The sequence below is a fragment of the Ovis aries genome, chromosome 4, assembly GCF_016772045.2.
Source record: "Ovis aries strain OAR_USU_Benz2616 breed Rambouillet chromosome 4, ARS-UI_Ramb_v3.0, whole genome shotgun sequence".
Taxonomy (NCBI): domain Eukaryota; kingdom Metazoa; phylum Chordata; class Mammalia; order Artiodactyla; family Bovidae; genus Ovis; species Ovis aries.
The window spans coordinates 45,183,908-45,205,411 of NC_056057.1; the positions used below are offsets into that span (position 1 = coordinate 45,183,908).

Below are 21,504 nucleotides of genomic sequence, written 5' to 3' on the forward strand. Positions count from 1 at the left end.
AGGAATTACATGAGGCAAGAAACTACAGGCAAGGAGAGAACAACAGCTATTGCTGTAATCACTCCTAAGACACCCACAACTTACAAGATACCACTACTGTTGAAGAGATGCCAGTGAACTGATATCTGGATTTTCTTAATGAAATCTAAAACCAAAAGTTAAAAATGGACATTTTATTAAAATTAACAGTCTATGGAGTAGAGGATACACAAGTAGTTACTTTAAGTGCTTCCCTCAGTCCGTATGACAGCAACCAGTGTCCAGAGAAAAATATGTACCACACTATTTTCCACATTTATGTAGAAGATATTACGATTAATAAACAAATACTTATTTAGGGCTTCCCTGGTGGCTCAGAGGAAGCGTCTGCCCACAATGTGGGAGACCTAGGTTCGATCCCTGGGTCGGGAAGATCCCCTGCAGAAGGAAATGGCAATCCACTCCAGTACTCTTGCCTGGCCATGGATGGAAGAGCCTGGTGGGCTACAGTCCACAGGGTTGCAAAGAGTTGGACACGACTGAGCGACTTCATTTTCACTTACTTATTTAAAAGTTTTACTAAATTTACTCCAGTACTTTATCTTTTATTTTCTTCTTCTTTCTTGTTTACTGAAAATAAAAACATTTGTGCAAGCATGCCTATAGGCAGGTGGATGAAAAAGCAACTCTCATGCTGGTCTAAGAGACAAGCCTCTTGGACCACTTGAAGAATCCACCTGAAGAATAAATCTGTCTTACAGCATTAAGCTTGCTACAATTTCTGCTCACGCGACGGCCATTAATGCCTAAATGCCAGGCACTACATTAAGCAGTGGAGATACAGAGATAATTAAGTCCCAGTCTCTATAGCCTCGGAGGCTTTCAGTCTGGGGAAGTCAGAAATGTAAATGTTTATGAATCTAATGAACTGAGTATTATAGAAACTCAGAAGTGTTTAACATATGAACAAAAAATTTTAATCTATTTAAATGTTAATATCTTACTTTCAGTTTCAATCTTTCAAAACCCTTTCCCAAATTAAATGTCAAATATTGACGGAAAAAAAGCTAACAATATTCTAAAAGGAAATACAGTAAAACAACCTTGAGAATTAACACTTCAGGTAAATTTTTAGTGTGCTAGCTCAGTGAGCCATGTCTGGAAAGTTACTTAAAAGTTCACTTCCAATTGTGAAGTTAGTTAAAAGATAAATACATTTGGCCGGACACTTATCAGAGTAAGAAAATCTTAACTAAACCAGTGGCCATGGAAAAGGACTAAAATTAGCTCAAATGCTACGACTGCAAAGTATTGCCAATCATTCTAGTTTTAAAGACATTTTAGACATGCTACACCATGTATATAAGCTTACTGAGATATAACTGCAAGCCAACCACAAAACAGAACTTCACACCCTCTTAGGTGGTTATAAGAAGACAGACAGACAGACAATAACAAGTATTGGTAAGGATGTAAAGAAATTAGTGGGAGTGGAAAATGTGCATTTTCCTGGTAGAACCATAAAATGTACAGCAGCTTTGGATAACAATCTGTCAGTTCCCTCAAAATGTTAAAGGTACTTATAGGTATATATCCAAGATAATCGAAAACAGATATCCTAAAAAAACTTATGTGGAAACTACTCAAACGTCTATCAAGAATTGAATGAGTGAACAAAATGTGATATATCCATACAACAGAAAATTATTCAGTCATAAAACAGGATGAAGTCTTTCTGACCACACAACAACACAGATGAATCTTGAAAACATGTTAAGTCAACGGGGTCAGTGACAAAACACCACATATTATGATTCCATTCTTATGAAATGTCTAGATGAGGCAAATCTATGGAGACAGAAGGTAGATTGGTGGTTGCCGAGGTCTGCGAGGAAAGAGGGTGGGAGGGATGACTACTAATGGGTATGGGGTTTCTTTTGGGGCTAATAAAAATTGACTGTGGTAACGACTGCACATTTTTGTGAACATACTAAAAACTATTAAATTGCACAGCTTAAAATGAATGAATTTTATGATAAATAAATATCTCAATAAAGCTGTTATTAATTTTTAAAATAGTACAAGCCACAATATTGAACAGTTTAACAAAAAATGAAATGTTTAATACTATCTAGTGTGTGCAGCATAAGCTCTTGCCAGGCGTTCAATCTTTCCTCTCCCATTTTTTAGCAAATCAAATTCAAACCTTAAATCAAAACTTCAGAAGTCTTATTTGACAAGTTCTTGTTATCTGTATTTTTATGTGTGTGCTCATTTGCGTCCAACTGTTTTGTTACTCTATGGGCTGTAGCCCTCCAGGATCCTCTGTCCATGAGATTGCCCAGGTAAGAATACTGGAGTTGGTTGCCGTTTCCTACTTCCGGGAATCTTGCCAACCCAGAGATCGAACCCATATCTCCTGCACTGGCAGGCAGATTCGTTATCACAGAGCCACCATTTGTCTTTTAAAATTATACTTAAATAGCAATCATTTTACCAAAAGATAGACATATAGATAAGAAATACATGTATGAAAAATGCTGTCCCTATCTTACTTTTTTTTTTTTTTTAAGCAGAAAGCAGGAGGGGATCTGTGTCTTCCTCTGGCTTCAGCCATCTACATTCAGAATGCTAAAGTAAATGGAAGGAATTTATACTACTTCAGCTATTTCCTCTTCAGCCTATGACAATCTGGCTTTTTCCCATACCCCAACTCCAAACTGCTTTTTCTAGTCACCAAATCACTCCTACTTAGCGAACAGAATGGGTGCTTTTCTTAAGCTCACCTTACCGGTCCTCCCAGAACTATCTGACTTTGGTAATGTCTTCCCTGAAACTCTCCCAGGCCTTTCTGACATCCTCTAGGTTCCTTTCCTTCTACTCTGACCACACCTACCCAGGAGCAATCACCAATATTTTCATTTAGAGGCTGCTCTTTAAATGTTGTTGCTTTTCAACTTTAAGTTGGCCACACCATACACTTGTCTGAATGAGTTCATGACTCTCAAGCTTTCAAATACCTCTTACATGCTTTAATTCTGTCCTAGTAGCTCTCTTGAGCTCTACATTTCTACACGATGTCTCACAGGCACCTCAGTTTTAACGTGTCCAAAACTAAACTCATTCTCTTTAATTCTGAAGTTTCCTCCAACCGTCTTCTCCCTGGTCTCCTCTGCTTTTTGTCCTTCCTCCTTACCCTACCAAATGGAACCTTCCAACTTGGGTGACAGTATACCAAGCTAGAAACTCTGGAATCACACTACAATATTCCTCTCTCCTTCACTACTCACATCTAGTGAGTCATGAAGACTTTTTTCTTAATCCTTATCAGATCCTTTGTATATTTTCTGACCCACTGTCTTAAGTTTGGCTCAGGCCATCATATCTCACTTCCTATATTTCAACAACTTCAAAAATGCTCTCCTTCATCTGGTCATCCATCAGAATCAACTTTCTGCAACACACATCTGTCAAATGACTGCTTACTTTCCCTGTAACGCTGAGACCTGTAGTGTATAAACTGTTCAAAATTACTATTACTGATCTATAGAGTAAAATATCGGAGAAGGCGATAGCACCCCACTCCAGTGTTCTCGCCTGGAGAATCCCAGGGATAGGGGAGCCTGGTGGGCTGCCGTCTATGGGGTCACACAGAGTCGGACACGACTGAAGTGACCTAGCAGCAGAATAAAATACAGCACAGATTCAAGAACCTTCACAACCTGATCCCTAACTGGCTTTCTCAGCATCCCATTAACCTTCACCATGCGAATACCACTGTTTCACTGGTTCTCAAAATATGGTCCAAAGATGTCCCACACCTAGACCATTTTAAAGAATTCACGAGGTTAAAACCTAAGTTATGCTTCCTCACCTGCAAATATGCAAATGCACAGCCTTTAGTACAATATTTTTATCATGTTCATTCTCTTTAAGAGTGTACACTGATTTTTCCAGAGGATACATGAAACTTGATACTGTGAAATATGACACTGCATCAGTATGAATGCAATAGATATGAGAATCCAGATCTCTTCTATTAAGCCAGACAGTTTAAAAAAATTGCAAAAGCATAAAAATAATGCTTCTTTCCACCAGTAATTTTTTTGAAAAATCACTTGTTATAAAATACAGTGTATGTATGGAATGGTTTTATCACCATTATTCTAAAGTAAATTATTTTTTAAAATATCTTTTAATTTCTAACACAGTACAAAGAAACAAACCTCTTTGGAGTCCTCAGTAATTGAGAATGTAAAAGACTCCTGAAATCAAAATGTGTGAGAACTGCTACATTAGTTATGGCAGATTATCTACCACTCTCTCAACATGCTTAACTCTAAAACCCCTATCCTTCTGCATGGAAATGCACCCTCCACTACCTGCCAAGTTCCAGCCAGTCCAAAGGGACCTCAGATGCATTCTGGAGGATAAAAAGATCAGGTTTTGAAGTCAAGCAAGATACTTTACTTCTCAGAGTGCGTCTCCTTATCTCTAAAATTTAGGTTATAGCCACCTCATAAACGGCAGATATGTTAAACAAGACACAGTGTAAAATGTATGGCACAGTGTTTAACAAATAGAAGGGATAAAAAATGTTAATCTTCTTTCTGTTTAATTTATAACATCACAAATGCTACTGTAGTAAGATAAAAACAATATAACAATTATTTAATCATAACAAAGCAAGCAAATTGGTTGCTTTGAGCAGTTCTGTCAAGATTACTATTTGTACAGCAGATGGTTTTATATAATAAACTCCTTGAGTGAATAACTACTAAGGTACTTCTGCAGTTACCTGTGATTGATAAATTTAGATTAACTTAAAAATCAGTTAGTTTAAATGGCATTTTAACACAGGAATGCTTGCTATAATGCTTGTTTAGCCTTAAAAAAATCCATAAATCTTTTTTTTAAGTCTTAAAATGTATTTTAATAAGTTCATGTTGCATTATTTCATTTCTCAGAAAAACTTCAATGGTATTAGGGACAAATCAAACATGGTACACCAATAAAAAATGCACAGCATAACTACCTAAGATAGGTAAAGCTAAGAGCTACCGTCTGACATTCAGCATACAGCAACCCTGTTCTCACGACTGTACTAGGCCTATCAAGAAAAGCTGTGAATGGCCACATCACAGACACAAAAGGGCCATTTCTGGGTTGTCCTTACCCAAGAAAAAGATGGAGGCAAGTTTAATACAAGTTTTTTAAAGATACACTAAATGAAAATCTCTAAGAGAAAATGTCTTCCTTGGGACATGAAAGGGTAATATATGGGACATAACAGAACCGTATGTATGTTGTCTGTGACCTCTGTGGACATGTGCCTGAATTCCCACCTGGGAGTGATTGGAACAGTGGGGACAAGGTCACTGGGGGATGTTTGGTTTTTGTGGTATATATGGCAGGATCTCTGGGGTAAGGCAGTGCACTAAGTCGTGTCCGACTCTTGCGACCCCATGGACTGTAGCCTGCCAGGCTCCATGGGATTCTCCAGGCAAGAATCCTGGAATGGGGTGCCATTCCTTCTCCAGGGCATAAATCTTCTCCTCCTTGTTTCACAAAAGTACTGTAATTCACACCTCTGCTGCATCCTGTTTTGAAATGCTCCACTGACTCTACTTACTAAAGTATTGTTTTTATCTTAAAGAGAATGGGTTTTTAAACTGAAACTGCCATATTTACTTGCAGCTTTACTGTCATCTCTTACAATTTTTAAATATACAAATGTCTAGTGTATATCACATAAACTTTAGCCTAATCAGAATAAACTTACTTCTTGTTTCAATACTTTAGTTATACATGACAAAGCTTTAAAAAGCAAAAGAAAATTACTGAAAAACGAAAGCCCAGACATCTTTTTTTCCTTCTATGTCTATTTATATGTAACTGACTACATAAGTCAGCCATTTGAGAATATTGAAGACAGCATGATCATTTGTTAGATGAAGATCCTAACTATCAGTCCCATACTTCAGTCTTGTGAAGTAGATAGCATTTATCTTCTTTTAAAATTGAAAGAACTCGGTCAATTCATTTTCTTGCAAGTGGCCAAGGTCAGAAAACTAACCAATGGCAGAGATGGTAGTAAACCTACACATGTCAAACATAAATGGGCATCACCCTATGTACACATTTACTTCTCATGATCACTATCTGCAATTTCATAAAGACGACAAGCTGAGATAGTTGTGACCAAGTTCCGGATCTGACACAGATTATCAGTTTAACCATCAACTTGAAATCATTTTGGTGCTATAGTTTACACCATCTCAATACCTTAGTATTCTCCTCTTTACAGGATGGGGCACACAAAAGGCCAATGCCAGGAATAGACAACTCACAGAATGACAACAGGCAGAAAAGTCTCTACTCTTACTAGTCATCACAATATTAAAATTAAAACAACATACTATTCTTCAACCTCGAATTATCAAAGATCCAAGATTATTATATGAACACTCATACATTACTGTTAGTTGTAAAAAGTGATACAACTTCAAAAACTTATTCATTTACATATTTCAGATGTTTACATCCTTTTATCTAGTACTTCCAACACCAATGGAAGATATCTTATGCAATAATTCAAAATAAAGAAATTTTATGCTTAAGTGTTCTCCACAGAATTATGACACATAATAGCAGAAAATCAGCGGCCTAAACTTTCAACTATAAGAAAATGGTTAAGCTATATGACAGTGGCTAGGTGAAATATTATATAGCCACCTAAAATTATCTTTACAAAGGAAAAACACCTAAATATTAAGTTGGAAAAAACCCTAAGAATATTAAATGGTACGTGTAGTATGGTCACAGAGAAGCATTAAAGACATTAACAAAGATAGCCTTTGGGTGATGGAACTACAGGAAGACTGAACAGAACAATGGAAAAACCACAGTATGAATGCCTATTCCACTTTCCTAAAGGTAAGGCATTCTTAATTACTGCTCTATAATTTCCAAATTTGAAACAATGAACATTATCACTTTATAAATGAATAGGGTTATAATAGCTAGATTACCCTAAGGCTCAGTTCTCAAATGCTAAAAATTTTAAAATGTCAGAATTTAAGAATTACAGAAGTGTTTATTATTAGAAGAATCTATTAGCCAATATATTTTCTTTTTGTGGCAGAGGGGACAAAGTTTTCCTCCAGCTTTCTAGTTAAGAGAAAAAGAGGCATAACTGGCAGATTTAATTATAGCTATTGCTTATCAAGTCACAGAATAAAAAAAGCAAGCACTGTAAAAGAACAGCCTTAGTCATCAAATCTTAAATGCAGAATCACCTAGATATCCCTAGGTATTAGGGAAGAAAAAGAAAACTCATTTAGTCCCGGAGAAACGAAATCTCCAATAGGAATCCCTGACTCATCCCCAAAGCATGAACCCGAAGGCTACTTCCCCTGTACAGGAGTTCAGAGACTGGGCACTTGTCCTGATGGCCTGCATCAGCAAACAATGCCCTTTCCTGACAGGATATGTCCATAGAGAACAAGAGGACCAACATGCCAAGTGGACAGGGTCACACACCTCTCCTTCCACATCCAAAGTAAGACTGTGTTAGACTAGTTTTAAAATCTAAGTAAATATTTTCTTTTATGTTTGCTAGAGAGTAATAAAAGGGGGACTCTGTCCAATTACTGTGATGTCATTTCAAAGATACCTAACACATTCAAAATTCCCAATAGGAAGAAGGAAACATCTTTAACTTTTTCAGATAAAAGGGAAATTGGGGGGGGGGAGATACATGGGCTAAGTATCAAGAGGAAATGTTTAAAATAAACCATAAATTATTTAATCAACATTTTTTACACTTTCAAAAGATACTAACAAAACCAAACTCCTATCTTCTATTATTGGTTTAGGGAGGCGGGAATCACAAAGCTCAACTATACTGTTATGACACTGAGTAAAGTTAAGGGTTAAGAATGTTAACGCTAAAGTTTTACTAGACCAAAGTCTCTTTAAAATGTGAAAAGTATTTCGTATTTCAGTGCGAAAAGCCATTTCACCTGCACCTTGTAAACAATTAAACTGTACTTTGAAACAAAAACTAGCCAATGTTTGCGACTCATTTTTATACACATTAACTGTGTATCTTTTTCACAATCCAGAATTTCAGAGTTAGGTGACTACTCTTGGAGGTGAATCTTGCCCAGAAGCAAAATTTTCCCTAGCTTATTTCCCATTTCCAAACCCCGCCAAGACTAAGGAGCAACCACTTCCCAAAGTCCCACTTCCTTTTCCATTCCCCAGACCTCCAGGGTTTCCAACGCCCCAGTCTTGCGCAATATCCGTAGGAGCAGCGCCGCAACCACCGCCTCCTAAGGCGAGAAACAACCCTAAAGGGAACATTGTCCAGCAGAAAAATAAAGGAGGGGGGGTGGCAATGGAGGAAGTCGACTTCTGGTCCCACGCCTTCGGATCTGACCCCCTCGTAGTGATGGCTCGAGAGCAATTCCACGACCAAGACTTTTAACCTCCTATCCAGCCCGCCAGTACAAGCAAAGGGCGGAAGGGGGAGGGGGGATGTCGGAAGGGGGGTGGGGAGACTACGAAGGTTATCTCCCAGTTCAGGGCTTCAGCCCGTACAGTCGCCTCCGCCCCACCAGGACTATTGTTCCCAAGTTCCCCACCCCCACCCCGGATAGGAAGTGATAGTCACATCCCCTCCGCCTTCGGCAGTATCCCCTAGGGAGTCTGAAGTAGGCTTCCTTCGGGATAACCACGCACCCTCCACCCCCACGCCCTGCCTCTACACACACTTATCCCTCAACCTCAAATCACGTTGACCCCTACACCATCTAAAACCTGGGTCTCAAGAGACAAGAGACAGGACGGCAGTAAATGGAAATCGAACATTCCACGAGATTTCCTATGGACTATCCTTTCTCTTGCATTGGAGATAATACTGCGAACCCAGAAAGAGCAAAAAGTCCTACCCTGACCTCTTTTGAGACCAGCTTGAGCAAAGGGACCCCACGAGTTAAATGCAACCTTAATAGCTCCGTTCCTCAGTCGGCGCTATCCGCTCTCCTTCCTGCCTCGACCCTCCCAGGAGGAGCAGACTGGATGGGGAGATGAGAAGAGCCTACCGGCCTGCACCTCATTCGCCTCCCGCTCCCAGCCCGAGAAACAATAGGTGGTCGCGGGCGGCGGCGCTAAGTGCGGGCTTGGCCAGCGGCCTCTCTTCGCGTTCCGGACGCGGGCGGAAGGGGCCGCGATCGCAGGACGAAAGGAAAGGAGGACGAGGGGCGATCTCACCTCCCAGCCTCCGAGTCAACCCCGGCCCTTGGGGTTGGCGCGCGCCCCCTCCGCCCCTCTCCTTACAGCCGCACACAAAGCGCCGGCGGTCGGGCCGGGCGGGCGAAGAGGCAGTGGGCTTGGATGCCGGTGAGAGGAGGCAACAGCGAGGGGAGGGACTCACCATGAAGTCCCGGGCGAAGTTGTCCTCCCCATTATGGTCCGGACTCTTCATGGCCTGGACCCTCTGGATGAATTTCCTCAGGATCTCCACTTGCTCCATCCTCCCCCGTCCCCCCGGTTGCGGTCGCTGGCCCCCCCGCCGCCCGCCCGCCCGGCGCAGAGCCCGCTCAGTCTTCCCCAGCTCGCGCCCCCTACCCGTCCCGTCTTTCCCGACCCCTGACGCTCCCTGCTCCTCCCCACCGCCCAAGGCAGCGGCGGCACCGGCGGCACCAGCCCGGCTCCCGATCCTACAACTTCCAGGAGCAGCCACTCTCCCACAGTAGTAGACGAGCCGCAGCGGCTAGCGCCAACCCCAACCCCCAGCTTGCTCCATCCTCCTTCCCCGCCCTGCTCCTGCTCCGTCGGAGACGCAGCCACCGCCTTAGGAACACGGCTCTCCGATCGCCCTGCCCCCCCCACCCCTTCCCGGTTCCTCCTTCCCTCCCTCCAGACTAGCAACCGCAGCCGCCACTCTCCACGGGCGCGCCCCCGCTGCCACCCAGACGCGCGGCCCCGCGCAGCGGCTAGATCCCCGGGGCTACGCCGAGCTGAGCCACGCCCGCTTGCCACGCCCCCAAGCCCGCCCCGCCTGTCCTAGTCCGTCTAGGAGTGGCTGGAAGGAGCTTCAGCCGTCAGCTGGGGGACTTGACCTCATTTCCGGGGCGTGGTTCCGCCCCAGCAGTTTGCCGGTCTGAAGAGAGCTGGTTGGAGGGAATTTGACTCCGCCGGACAGACGCTAGTCAGTTGGAGTAGGACTTGAATTGGAAACTGCGGTCTCACCGCCTTTTTGTGGGAAAAGTACATTTCTAGACTGCTTTCGCGCCGCCGCCGGCTTTGAGCTGGGACTGCAAGTCCCGGCCCGGCAAGAGTCCAGGAGTAGGGGCGGGAGAGGGCGGCGGTGGGAAGAGAGGCATGCTGGGAACTGTAGTGTCTTCACGTTCGCAGCAGGTACGTCTTCATCTTAATGTTGACGGCAATTAGATCTTGGCACTTTGGGCAATGGCCACGGCCAAGAGAAACGAAACGCTTCTTCAGTGAGAGGACTTTTTTGCTTTTTTGCAAATCAGTCTAAAACCTGGTGAAAGAGCGCCTGAGATTCACAGTGGTCCTAATACATAACACACGTTTGCTGAATTGGAGAGAATTTGTCTTCTTGCCTTTAGATTCGGAGCAACTCAGAACTGAATAATAGATTTTTCACCCTAGACTGCATCTTTGTAAGTCTTCTAGTAATCAAAGAAATCTGTCCTAGTCTTATTCACCATTTTACAATGAAAGTGTTTGCTCATGGTCCCCCAGTATATTCTTAGCAGAGCCCAAACTGGAACTCAGATCCTTTTTCTCTCACCAGCACCATGTTACCTCTCACTAAGGAGCGTAAACGTGATAATGTGACTGAAGTGAAAGACCTGATCCATGAACTTCTCTAGGTCACTTCCTTTTGTTCACTATACCACAAACAATGCTTTTTCCGGATAAGATTGGTTAGGCAATTTGGTTAAAATAAATATCAGTAGCAGGCCCCGTTTCCCAGATGAATGTTTAGAAGCACCGTGGAATTTAATAATAAACTTGAAGAAAACAGGTGTGAGTAGCAAGATCCAATTTCCTATTTGTTTTAAAGAAAAATATTTCTTTTTAAAATAATACAACTGATACATACAAATCTACTCTTCTCAGAAAGAACCACTTCCAGATGTGTCCTTCCAATTGTCTTCCTGTGCATTTGTATACAGGTATGTGGATATAAAAAGATACAGTTTTGTCCTGTATTTAAAAAAAGAGTCCCCTTAGAGGAATAGTTTAATTTCTGAGGTGAGCTTTTAAAATAAGGATCTGGAGTATTTTACTTTAATCAGATTATTGAGACTCACTGGATATGAGAAAAGATTAAGATCTGGATTCGCTCACCCACCAGTATAGCTCACTGTAGAGTACCCGTTTCCCCTAGAACTAGGCAAGGAATTAGAGTGTGAGCCGTAAATGGGCAGATGATCAGGACTGCCTCTACTTTTGATATGTCAGAAGAATGTGCAAATCAGATTGATAAAGACTATATGCTGGACAAACTGTATCAGTCTAGTGACAGTGGGGTGGGAAGTGTTGACTTGTTTTGAGTTATCCAGCCCTATTTTGGCTGATGGTTTTGCTGGGGCTTTTTTGTTTTTGTTTTTAACTTTTCTTATTACAAGCTTCTCTCTCTTTCTTGCAACACTAGTGTCTCCAAATCTCAGCAGCTACCTTTGGCATCTCATGTAGGTTAGGGAAAGCTAAAGTACCCTTATGGATTTCAGGTCTTTCTGGCTGTGTATGAGTAAGTTGTGAGGTAATAAGGGGAGAGACTGGAATGAACACTATTAGGAGGCAATAAATGACACAACAAAAGCTGAAACTAAGATCATAGCATTGCAATTACAGAGACACAGAAGGAGATGAGAATGAAAGAACTCACAGAACTCAGTGACTGACTTAGTGGGCAAAAAAGAAGGTGAAATTTTAAAATAACTAAAATTACCAGATTAGAAGAGATCAGAAAGTTTGACAGAACACGAGGCTGTGCATGCTTTGGACAAATGGAGACTTTTGCACAGATGGTGTGAGAAACTGGCACACCATCTTTGGAAGCAGTTTGCCCTTGTGTGTGTGTGTGTGTGTGTGTGTGTGTGTGTGTGTGTGTGTGTTAGTTGCTCAGTGGTGTCTCTTTGCAACTCCATACCCCATTAACTGTAGCCTGTGAGGCCCCTCTGTCCATGGAATTCTCCAGGCAAGAATACTGGAATAGGTTGCCATTCCCTTCTTCAGGGGATCTTCCCAACCCAGGGGTCAAACCCAGGTCTTTCACGTTGCAGGCAGATTCTTGAGCAACCAGGGAAGCCCAATTTGGCCATGTGTGTGAGTGCGTTAATCACTCACTCATGTCCTATTCTTTGTAACCCCTTGGACTGTAGCCCACCAGGCTCCTCTGTCCATAGGATTCTCCAAGCAAGAGTACTGGAGTGGGTTGCCATTTACTTCTCCAGGGGATCTTTACAACTCAAGGATCGAACCTATAAATGTATCAAAATGAAAATATCATGTATACTTTGACTAAAAAATTTATTGATAATATTTAGAGCTGTGTACAAGCATGTGTACTTTATACAGGCTTATTTGTAATGGCAAGAGTGAAAACAGTATACCTACCTATCAAAAGGTCACTGGTTAAAAAAAAAAATCACATATTTAAGTTCTGTGAAGCCATTAAAAAATGAAAAAAATAGTCTATATGTTATGTGTTGAGGTCAAATAGGTTTCAGAATCTGCTTATTAAGTGAGGAAAGCTTGGCACACACTTGTTCATGTTATTCCATTTATGTAAAATGGAATGTGGATAAAATATGAATAAAATGCTTGAACATGCATAGAATTTTTCTGAAGTATACTTCAAAAACTGCTAGCTGTGATAGCCTCTAGGAGGACCCTGAGAATCTTTGGTAGAAAGGATACAACTTCCAGTGAGCATACTCTGTTATATTCTGAGTATTTTAGGATATGTGTGCATTACTTTTCAAACAAAGTTAAATCTATTTCATTAAAAAATGTTTAGAGTTTCAGTCTAGGCAGTAGGAAGAATGGGAATATCTTTAATAGAAACACACAAAAATAGGAGGAAGCAAATCTTGTCTGGGTGATGTTTTAAAATGGCACAGGCTGTTTCAGAATTTCCACCTGCTTATACCACAGTTCCCAAGGAATGTGACTGCTTTACCCATCCACAGCCAAGGATTTGTGTGCTTGACCCAGGTTAACCAACCCATGTTGACTGGCCAGCAGCCTTGACCTGATGTAGGAATGTGATCTGGGAGTGTCAGTTCTCACTGTTAAGAACTGGAGCTTAAAACCTAGAGAGAGTAAGTCATTAAGCTCAAGGGCAGAAGCTGAATGCCCTGGGGTAGAATTAGGGATTTGACAAGCTGAAGCCCTGTGAGAAAAGTAGGAAGTATGGAGAAGTATGGAGAATCCGGTTAGTCAAGAAAGGAGCATTAAGTAAGCATACAGAAATAGGTACATGCATGTGGCCATGGGAGAGATGGGGAGAATCTGTGGGGCAACTTAATTTCCTTGTAACTTTCTAAGATAGGTTCTGTTAACATTTATTCCAGTGGTCAATTTTGCTTTTCCTGAAATACATTAGGGCAGTAATAAAGATCATAGGCTCTGAAATGAGAGAGGTGAAGATTCAAAAACCCATTCCATTTCTTAACTCAGGGCAAATCACTTATCCTTGACTTTAAGCCTTAGTTTCATCTTCTAGAAATGCTAGCTGATGCTGTCTTAACACGATGTGTTTCAGAATTAATGTACTATACCTTATACTTACTTATAGGAAACACATAGTAAGAACTGGTTAAACAAGGGAACAACAGGTGAGATGGTTGGATGGCATCACCCACTGGATGGACATGAGTTTGAGTAAGCTCTGGGAGTTGGGGATGAACAGGGAAGCCTGGTTGTGCTGCAGTCCATGGATCACAAAGAGTTTGAGTGACTGAACTGAACTGAAAGACAGAATTAATGATTTCCAGATCTTTACTTTTTTGCCCCAACCTCTCTTCTTTGGCTCGTTCCCTACTCAATAGTAACCTTCACTTTGGGTAAATGTGTGAGGAGTGAGAAGAAAGCCAAATAATGTTTTAAAAGATCTCCCTTACTACTTCCTTACTACTTTTGTGAAGATTTTAGTGGGAGTTTAAAACTAATAATCTGAAAGAGAGTTCAGGATTATAGATCTATTTCATATTCATAGTATTCCTTGCTAGCTCAGGTAGAAGTAATAATGCTTTATAGAAATAAAATAATAATAAAGTAATAATGCTATATAGAAATTTAAACTTGTAGTATTGTTACATCTATTCTCATTAAAACTGCCCTTGTTATAGCTTTCATAGTTGTAGCTCTATGTGAGTTCTGTTTTTTTTCTATTACCTGGAAAGTTACTTGGAATCTTTGATTCATTAATAGATGAAAAACTAAATAAAACATGGGAGTGAACCTGAGTAGCTCATGTGAAAAACAAATGTCAGGTGCATGACCAGAAGCCACAGGTCCTGAGTTTCCAGCTTGTTGCATAAACCACTGAGTCACAGTGCTTTTATACCTGGTATAAGTGAAACTACAGATAAAGAATCAAACCCATTCCTAAGAGTCTCCTAAAGCAGCGCTTCTAATATTAACCTGTCATTTCATGCTCTAGTCCTCAGTCTTCTCCCTACTCTCAAATTTAAGGACTGATAGCTGATAACTTATGGGAGCATGGATAAGAAAGGAGAGAGTGAAATTCTTCTCTACTTTATTTCTGGTATTCTTTACTCCCCCATTCCTAGACCTAGCTATAGCAACAAAGCTCTTTACATCTTTTTTTTTGCTTTTTTGATTGAACTGGGTCTTCATTGCTGCATGCAGTCTTTCTCTAGTTGTGGCAAGCAAGAGCTACTCTCTAGTTGAGGTGTGTGAATTTCTCACTGTGGTGGCTTCTCTTGTTGCAGAGCATGGCCTCTAGGTGCACTTCGGTTGTCGTGGCACACGGTTTAGTTGCTCTGCAGCATGTGGGATATTCCCAGACCAGGGATCAAACCCGTGTTCCCTGCATCGGTGAGCAGATTCTTAACCACTGGACCACCAGGGAAGTCCTATGTTCACCATTATTTAACATGTGAGTTTATTACTGAAATAAGAAATCCAGTTTATAGGGAACTGGATGCAAAAGGAGCATATCTTCTTTAGTCTATAGTAGAATAAGACTTTTAGAAGAAAGGCATATAAAAATGGAAAGAAGTTTGGAAAGGATGAAATTTTTAAATAAAATACATTTCTAAAGTTATATGTCAAAAGGTTTTGTTTTTTTTTTTTTTTTTAATGCTTACTCCTTGTTTATTCTCATAACTCTGCCCTAAAGTAAGCAAGCTGGATAATATCATCTCCCTCCTTATTTATACATTAGAATACTAGTAAGGATATTAATGCCTAAGCTTAAAGAAATGAAATGATTTGCCCAAAATCATATAGATGGCAGAAATGAAATCAAAACCCAGCTGATTCTCAACTCTCTTGAAGCTTCAGTGTTCCGCAACAAAGGCTGAATAGGATAACAATAAATGCTAACTATAGTAGAATACTGTAATTAAATCCACTCTCTTCTCTAAATTTTCTCTCATATTTCTCATACTATTTCATTTAACATTCAAAGAAAAGTTAAAATTTTATAAATAACTTCAAAGTCAAGTACTACCTGAGCATCTAGTTAGTGATCCTTTAATGTGATGACTTCTAGTTCCTGTATTCAGGAATGGGTTGTTAACAAGGACTGTAACATATGACTGCACCATATATAAAATCCATCCAGTATATTGATTGGACTCAGGTTCAACTGTCAGCAAAAAGCCACAAAACAAAAAAGCAAAAAAAAATCCCTTTTATTCAGTGACTGCTATTATTTTAAATTAAAGGTAAATTGCAGACAGAAACACAGAAATACTGTATTATTTCACTTATATATTTAATCTAAAACAAACTCAGAAAAAGAGATCATACTTGTGGTTACCAGAGGCAGAGGTATGGGGAGGGGAGACTAGAGGAAAGTATTCAAACTGTACAAACTTCCAGTTATAAATAAGTATTAGAGATATGATATGCAATATGATGACTATAGTTAACACTTTGATGATATACAGGAAAATTGTAGAAAGAAGAGTAGATCCTAAGAGTGCTCATCACAAGGAGAAAAACTATTTTCTTCTTTCTGTTGTATTTATGAGATGATGGATGTTAGCTAAACCTTGTGGTAATCATTGCACTATATGTATACATCTGACTCTCATGCTATATACCTTAAATTGACACAGTGATTCATGTCAACTATTTCTCAATAAAACTAGAAAAAATAAATAGTGATTCCGCTTATATGAGGTATCTAAAATTGTCAAATTCATAGAAACATAAACTATCATGGTGGTTACTTGGGTCTAGGAGTAGGGGGAAGGGCAGTTGTTTATTGGGTTTAAGTTTTGATTTGCAATTTTTTTTTTAACAACGTAAATATACCTAATATCACTGAACTGTACACTTTAAAGTGTTTTACTGTCTCCTGGAGGGAAGAGACATGTAATATATACTTAGTACCCTGATTTTTATGTCTGTTGTAACAGTTGAGTGGCTGCTGTCTGGGATGTGTCTTCATTGCCTGGCTTTGATAGCCAGGAAGCTTCCATTTCTGGGTCCCATGGCACTGCGGCAATTCTTTGGCAAGTTATACCCACAAGGCACTGTACAGACAGTAGACTGAGGCACACCCCCCAGCATTTCTGTGAAGGAGGCCTCTTTGTTTATTTTGGATTTTCAGTCTGAGGAGCAGTCTTCAGATTTGGCCACACTTTGTGGCATGTAGATCTGCTCTCAAGGAACATAGGCCTTGCCTTGCCATGCCATCTGGGCTGTTTCCCTCTGCTTTGCTTCAGTTAATCAGTATCATCCAGGAAAGACTTCATACACTTATCTGGAGCCCTGATATTTGCAGGTGCCACCTAGGAATCCCTCCAGATCATCTGGTTATGGTGGCCAGTGGGGCTTACACTTGCGGTCCTACAGGACTGTATATATTTGCATACATTTAAAAACTGATACTTGAATGTCTGACTTCCAAACAGCCTGAATCTAGGTGCTGAGATCTTCCACTTTGGGACACTGGCAGATCTTGTCACATACTTAACAACTGGGAGCTATTAGAAATATAAGAAGTCTGCTTGGTCAAGCACAAATATTTGAGAGATAGGCAAGAGGAAATGAAACAGCAAATTTCATCTCCTACTTGAGGCCACATCTTCAAGACTGGGAGAGATGGTTTCATCTGCTATTAGAAACCAACACACAGAGTCATGCAAAATGAAGAAACAGAGGAATATGTTCCAAATGAAAGAAAAGATGAACCATCAGGAAAACAAAACATTAATGAAGTGGAGATAAGTAGTTTTTATGATAAAGAGTTAAAATTAATGGTCATAAAGGTGCTCACTGACCTGGGGAGAACACAGTGAAAATGTCAACGAAGAGATGGCAAATGTAAGAAAGTACCAAAAAAGGTCCCAGAGCAAAGAATCCAGTGACTGAGCTGAAAAATACACTAGCTGGGTTTAAGAGCAGACTAGATGAAGCAGGAAGAAAGATCAGTTAACTCAAAGATAGAGCAGTGAAACTCACCCAATCAGAGAAGCACAGTGAATATAGCTTAAGGGACTAATGGTACGTCAAACAGACTGACATTTGTATCGTTGAGCTCCCAAAGGAGAAGAGAGAAAGGGGCAGAAATCTTATTTGAAGAAATAATGGCTAAACACTTCTCTAACCTGAGGAAAGAAACAGACATTTAGATCCAGAAATCCCAGAGTTCCAAATGAGGGGAAATCAAGAGACCCACATACCAAGACATGCTATACTTTAAATGTCAAAAATAAAGGTAAGAGTATCTTAAAAGTAGCAAGAGAAATCTAACCTGCTACACACAAGGAAACCCCCATAAGACTTACCGGAGTTTTCAACAAAAACTTTGCAGGCCATAAAAGAATAGCACAATATATTCAAACTGCTGAAAGAAAAACACTTCTAACCAAGAATACTATACATGGCAGCAGAGCTCACTCGGAAGTGAAGGAGAGAGAAGGCGTTTTGCAGATGTGCAAAAGCTAGAGTTCATCACCATTAAACTGGTCTTAAAATAAATGCCAGTGGAAATTCTTTGAGCTAAAAAGAAAGGGTGCTAATTAATAACAAGAACACATGAAACTAAATCTCACTGGAAAGGCAAATATATAGTGAAGATAGTGAATTAATCACTTATAAAACTAGTGTGAATGTTAAAAGACAAAAGTAGTAAAAAAATTAGTTATAAGGGATACACGAGAAAAAGATGTAAAATGAGACGTCAAAAACATTAAAATGTGGTGGGAGAAGTAATAGCGACAAGCTTTACAGTTGGATCAAACTTAAGTTATTTTTACTTAGAATGTTATAGATACAAGTTGTTATGTATAAGCTTCATGGTAACCACAAAGCAAAAATCACACAAAAGATAAACAGAAATGAATATAAACATACCATTAAAGAAATTTAACCACAGTCAGAGAGCAGGAGAAGAATAGAGGCACAGAAAGGAACTACAAAAACAGTCAGAAAATAATTTGCAAAATGGCACTAAGCATATACCTTTCAATAATTACTTTGAAAATGAACTAAATACTCCAATCAAAAGACCGAATAGCTGAATGGATTTCTTTTTTTAAGATCCATCTATATACTCTACAAAAGACTCACTTTAAATGTTGAGAATCACGCAGACTGAAAGTGAAGGTATATTTTCCATGCAAATGAAAACCAAAAGTAAGGTGAAATAACTATGCTTATATCAGACAACATAGAATTTAAAACAAAGAATGTGATAAGAGACAAAGAAATACATTGCACAATGATAAGGGTCAATCCAACAGAAAGATAAAACATTTTATAAATATTTATGCATGAAGCATAGGTCACCTAAATTTTGGAAGCAACTATTAGCATAGCTAAAGGGAGAAATATATAGTACAATAATAGTAGGGGACTTTGGTATCCCACTTACATCAATGGATAAATCTTTCAGACAAAACATCAATAAACACATTGGCCTTGAACAGCATATTAGACCAGATAGACTTAACAGGTGTTTACATATGATCTGTATTCCATCCTAAAGCAACAGAATACATTCTTCTCAAGTGCACATGGAATACTTTCTAATGTAGATCTTATGTTAGGGTGCAAAAAAAATCTTGATACATTTAAGAGGAATGAAATCATATCTAGCATTTTCTCCAACCACAATGATATGAAAGTGAAAGTGTTAGTTGCTCAGTCATATCCAACTCTTTGTAACCTCGTGGACTATAGCCCACCAGGCTCCTCTGTCCATGGGATTTCCTAGGCAAGTATACTGAAGTGGGTTCCCATTCCCTTCTCCAGGGGATCTCAAACCTGGGTCTTCGGCATTGGATGCAATTCTTTACCATTTGAGCAACCAGGGAAGCCCTTGAAACTGGAATAAATAACATGAAGAAACCTGGAAGATTTGCAAAAATGTAGAGGTTAAACAACATGCTACTGAACAACCAATGGGGCAAAGAAGAAATTAAAAAAATACATAAAAATATACCTTGAGACAAATGAAAATGGAAAAGGAATACACCAAAATGTATAGGATGCAGCAAGAGTAGTTCTAAGACAAGCAGTTCAAAGCAATAAATGCCTTTCTCAAGAATTAAGAAAAGTCTGAAACAACCTACCTTTATTTTTTTCTTTTTCATTATGGTTTATTATAACATATTCAGTATAGCTCCCAGTGCTATACAATAGGACCTTATTATTCATCCATTCTATATGTAATAGTTTCCATCTGCTAATCCCAAACTCCCAGTCCATCCCTACACCACTCCCCCATCACATTGGCAACCACAGATTTGTTCTTTATATCTTTGAGCCTGTTTCTGTTTCATAGTGAAAGGGAAAGTCGCTCAGTCATGTCTGACTCTTTGCGACCTCATGGCGATACAGTCCTGGAATTCTGCAGGCCAGTATACTGGAGTGGATAGCCTTTTCCTCCTCTAGAGGATCCTCCCAACCCAGGGACTGAACCCAGGTCTCCTGCATTGCAGGCAGATTCTCTACCAGTTGAGCCACAAGAGAAGTCCAAGATTACTGGAGTGGGTAGCCCATTCCTTCTCCAGGGAATCTTCTTACCCAGGAATTGAACCAGGGACTCCTGCACTGCAGGTGGATTCTTTACCAACTGAGCTTTGAAGGAAGCCCTGCCCTTCTGAAATCTAAAATATGATGCAAATGAATTTGTATCATATTTTAGATTTCAGATATAAGTAATATGATAATTGTCAAACAACGTAATCTACCCTTCAAAGTAGAAGAAGAAGAATGAACAAACCTCAAAGTTAGTAGAAGGAAGGAAATACAATTAGAACAGGAGTAAATTAAAATGAGACTAAAAAGACAATAGAGGGAGATGGGAGGGAGGTTCAAAAGGAAAGGGATATATGTATGAGATTTGAGAGAAAACAACAAAATTATGTAGCACGATTCTCCTTTAAGAAATAAATTTAAAAAATAACAATAGAAAAGATCAATGAAATGAAGCACTGGTTATTCAAAAAGATAAACAAAATTGAGAAGTTCTTCAGTTCAGTTCAGTTCAGTCGCTCAGTCATGTCCGACTCTTTGCGACCCCATGAATCGCAGCACGGCAGGCCACCCTGTCCATCACCAACTCCCAGAGTTCACTAAGACTCACGTCCATCGAGTCAGTGATGCCATCCAGCCATCTCATCCTCTGTCGTCCCCTCCTTCTCCTCCTGCCCCCAATCCCTCCCAGCATCAGAGTCTTTTCCAATGAGAAGTCCTTAGAGACTTACAAAGGAAAAAAGGACTCAAAATCAGAAATGAAAGAGGAGGTAATACGATCAACACAACAGAAACAGAGTGGATCATCAGTTCAGTTCAGTTCAGTCGTGTCCAACTCTTTGGAACATCATGGACTACAGCACGACAGGCCTCCCTGTCCATCACCAACTTCCAGAGTTTACCCAAACTCATATCCATCGAGTCGGTGATGCCATCCAACCATCTCATCCTCTGTTGTCCCCCTCTCCTCCCACTTCACTCTTTCCCAGCATCAGGATCTTTTTCAAATGAGTCTGCTCTTCACATCAGGCGGCCAAAGTATTGGAGTTTCAGCTTCAACATCAGTCCTTCCAATGAACACTCAGGACTGATCCCTTTAGGATGGATTGGTTGGATCTGCTTGCAGACTAAGGGTCTCTCAAGAGTCTTCTCCAACACTGCAGTTCAAAAGCATCAGTTCTTCAGCACTCAGCTTTCTTTATAGTCCAACTCTCACATCCATACTTGACTACTGGAAAAACCATAGCTTTGACTAGACAGACCTTTGTTGGCAAAGTAATGTCTCTGCTTTTTAAT

The 21,504-nt window shown here is 40.1% G+C and overlaps 1 protein-coding gene and 1 long non-coding RNA gene across 3 annotated transcripts in view; one reads left to right on the forward strand and one right to left on the reverse strand.

The window, feature by feature from the left end:
* PTPN12 (protein tyrosine phosphatase non-receptor type 12) overlaps window positions 1–9,957 on the reverse strand; it is an 85,978-nt gene extending 76,021 nt beyond the window's left edge. The window contains exon 1 of one of the 2 annotated variants that reach the window (XM_004007817.6): window positions 9,419–9,957. In XM_004007817.6, the coding sequence (XP_004007866.1) occupies window positions 9,419–9,517 (99 nt within the window). In that variant the 5' untranslated portion in view covers window positions 9,518–9,957. The remainder of the gene's footprint in view (window positions 1–9,418) is intronic. The other variant, XM_042249162.2, reaches the window with a different exon arrangement.
* A 176-nt stretch (window positions 9,958–10,133) lies between these two features.
* LOC105610279 (uncharacterized) overlaps window positions 10,134–21,504 on the forward strand; it is a 73,580-nt gene continuing 62,209 nt past the window's right edge. Inside the window, exons 1-2 of the long non-coding RNA XR_009600355.1 lie at window positions 10,134–10,404; window positions 11,137–11,192. This is a non-coding gene — a long non-coding RNA (uncharacterized LOC105610279). The remainder of the gene's footprint in view (window positions 10,405–11,136; window positions 11,193–21,504) is intronic.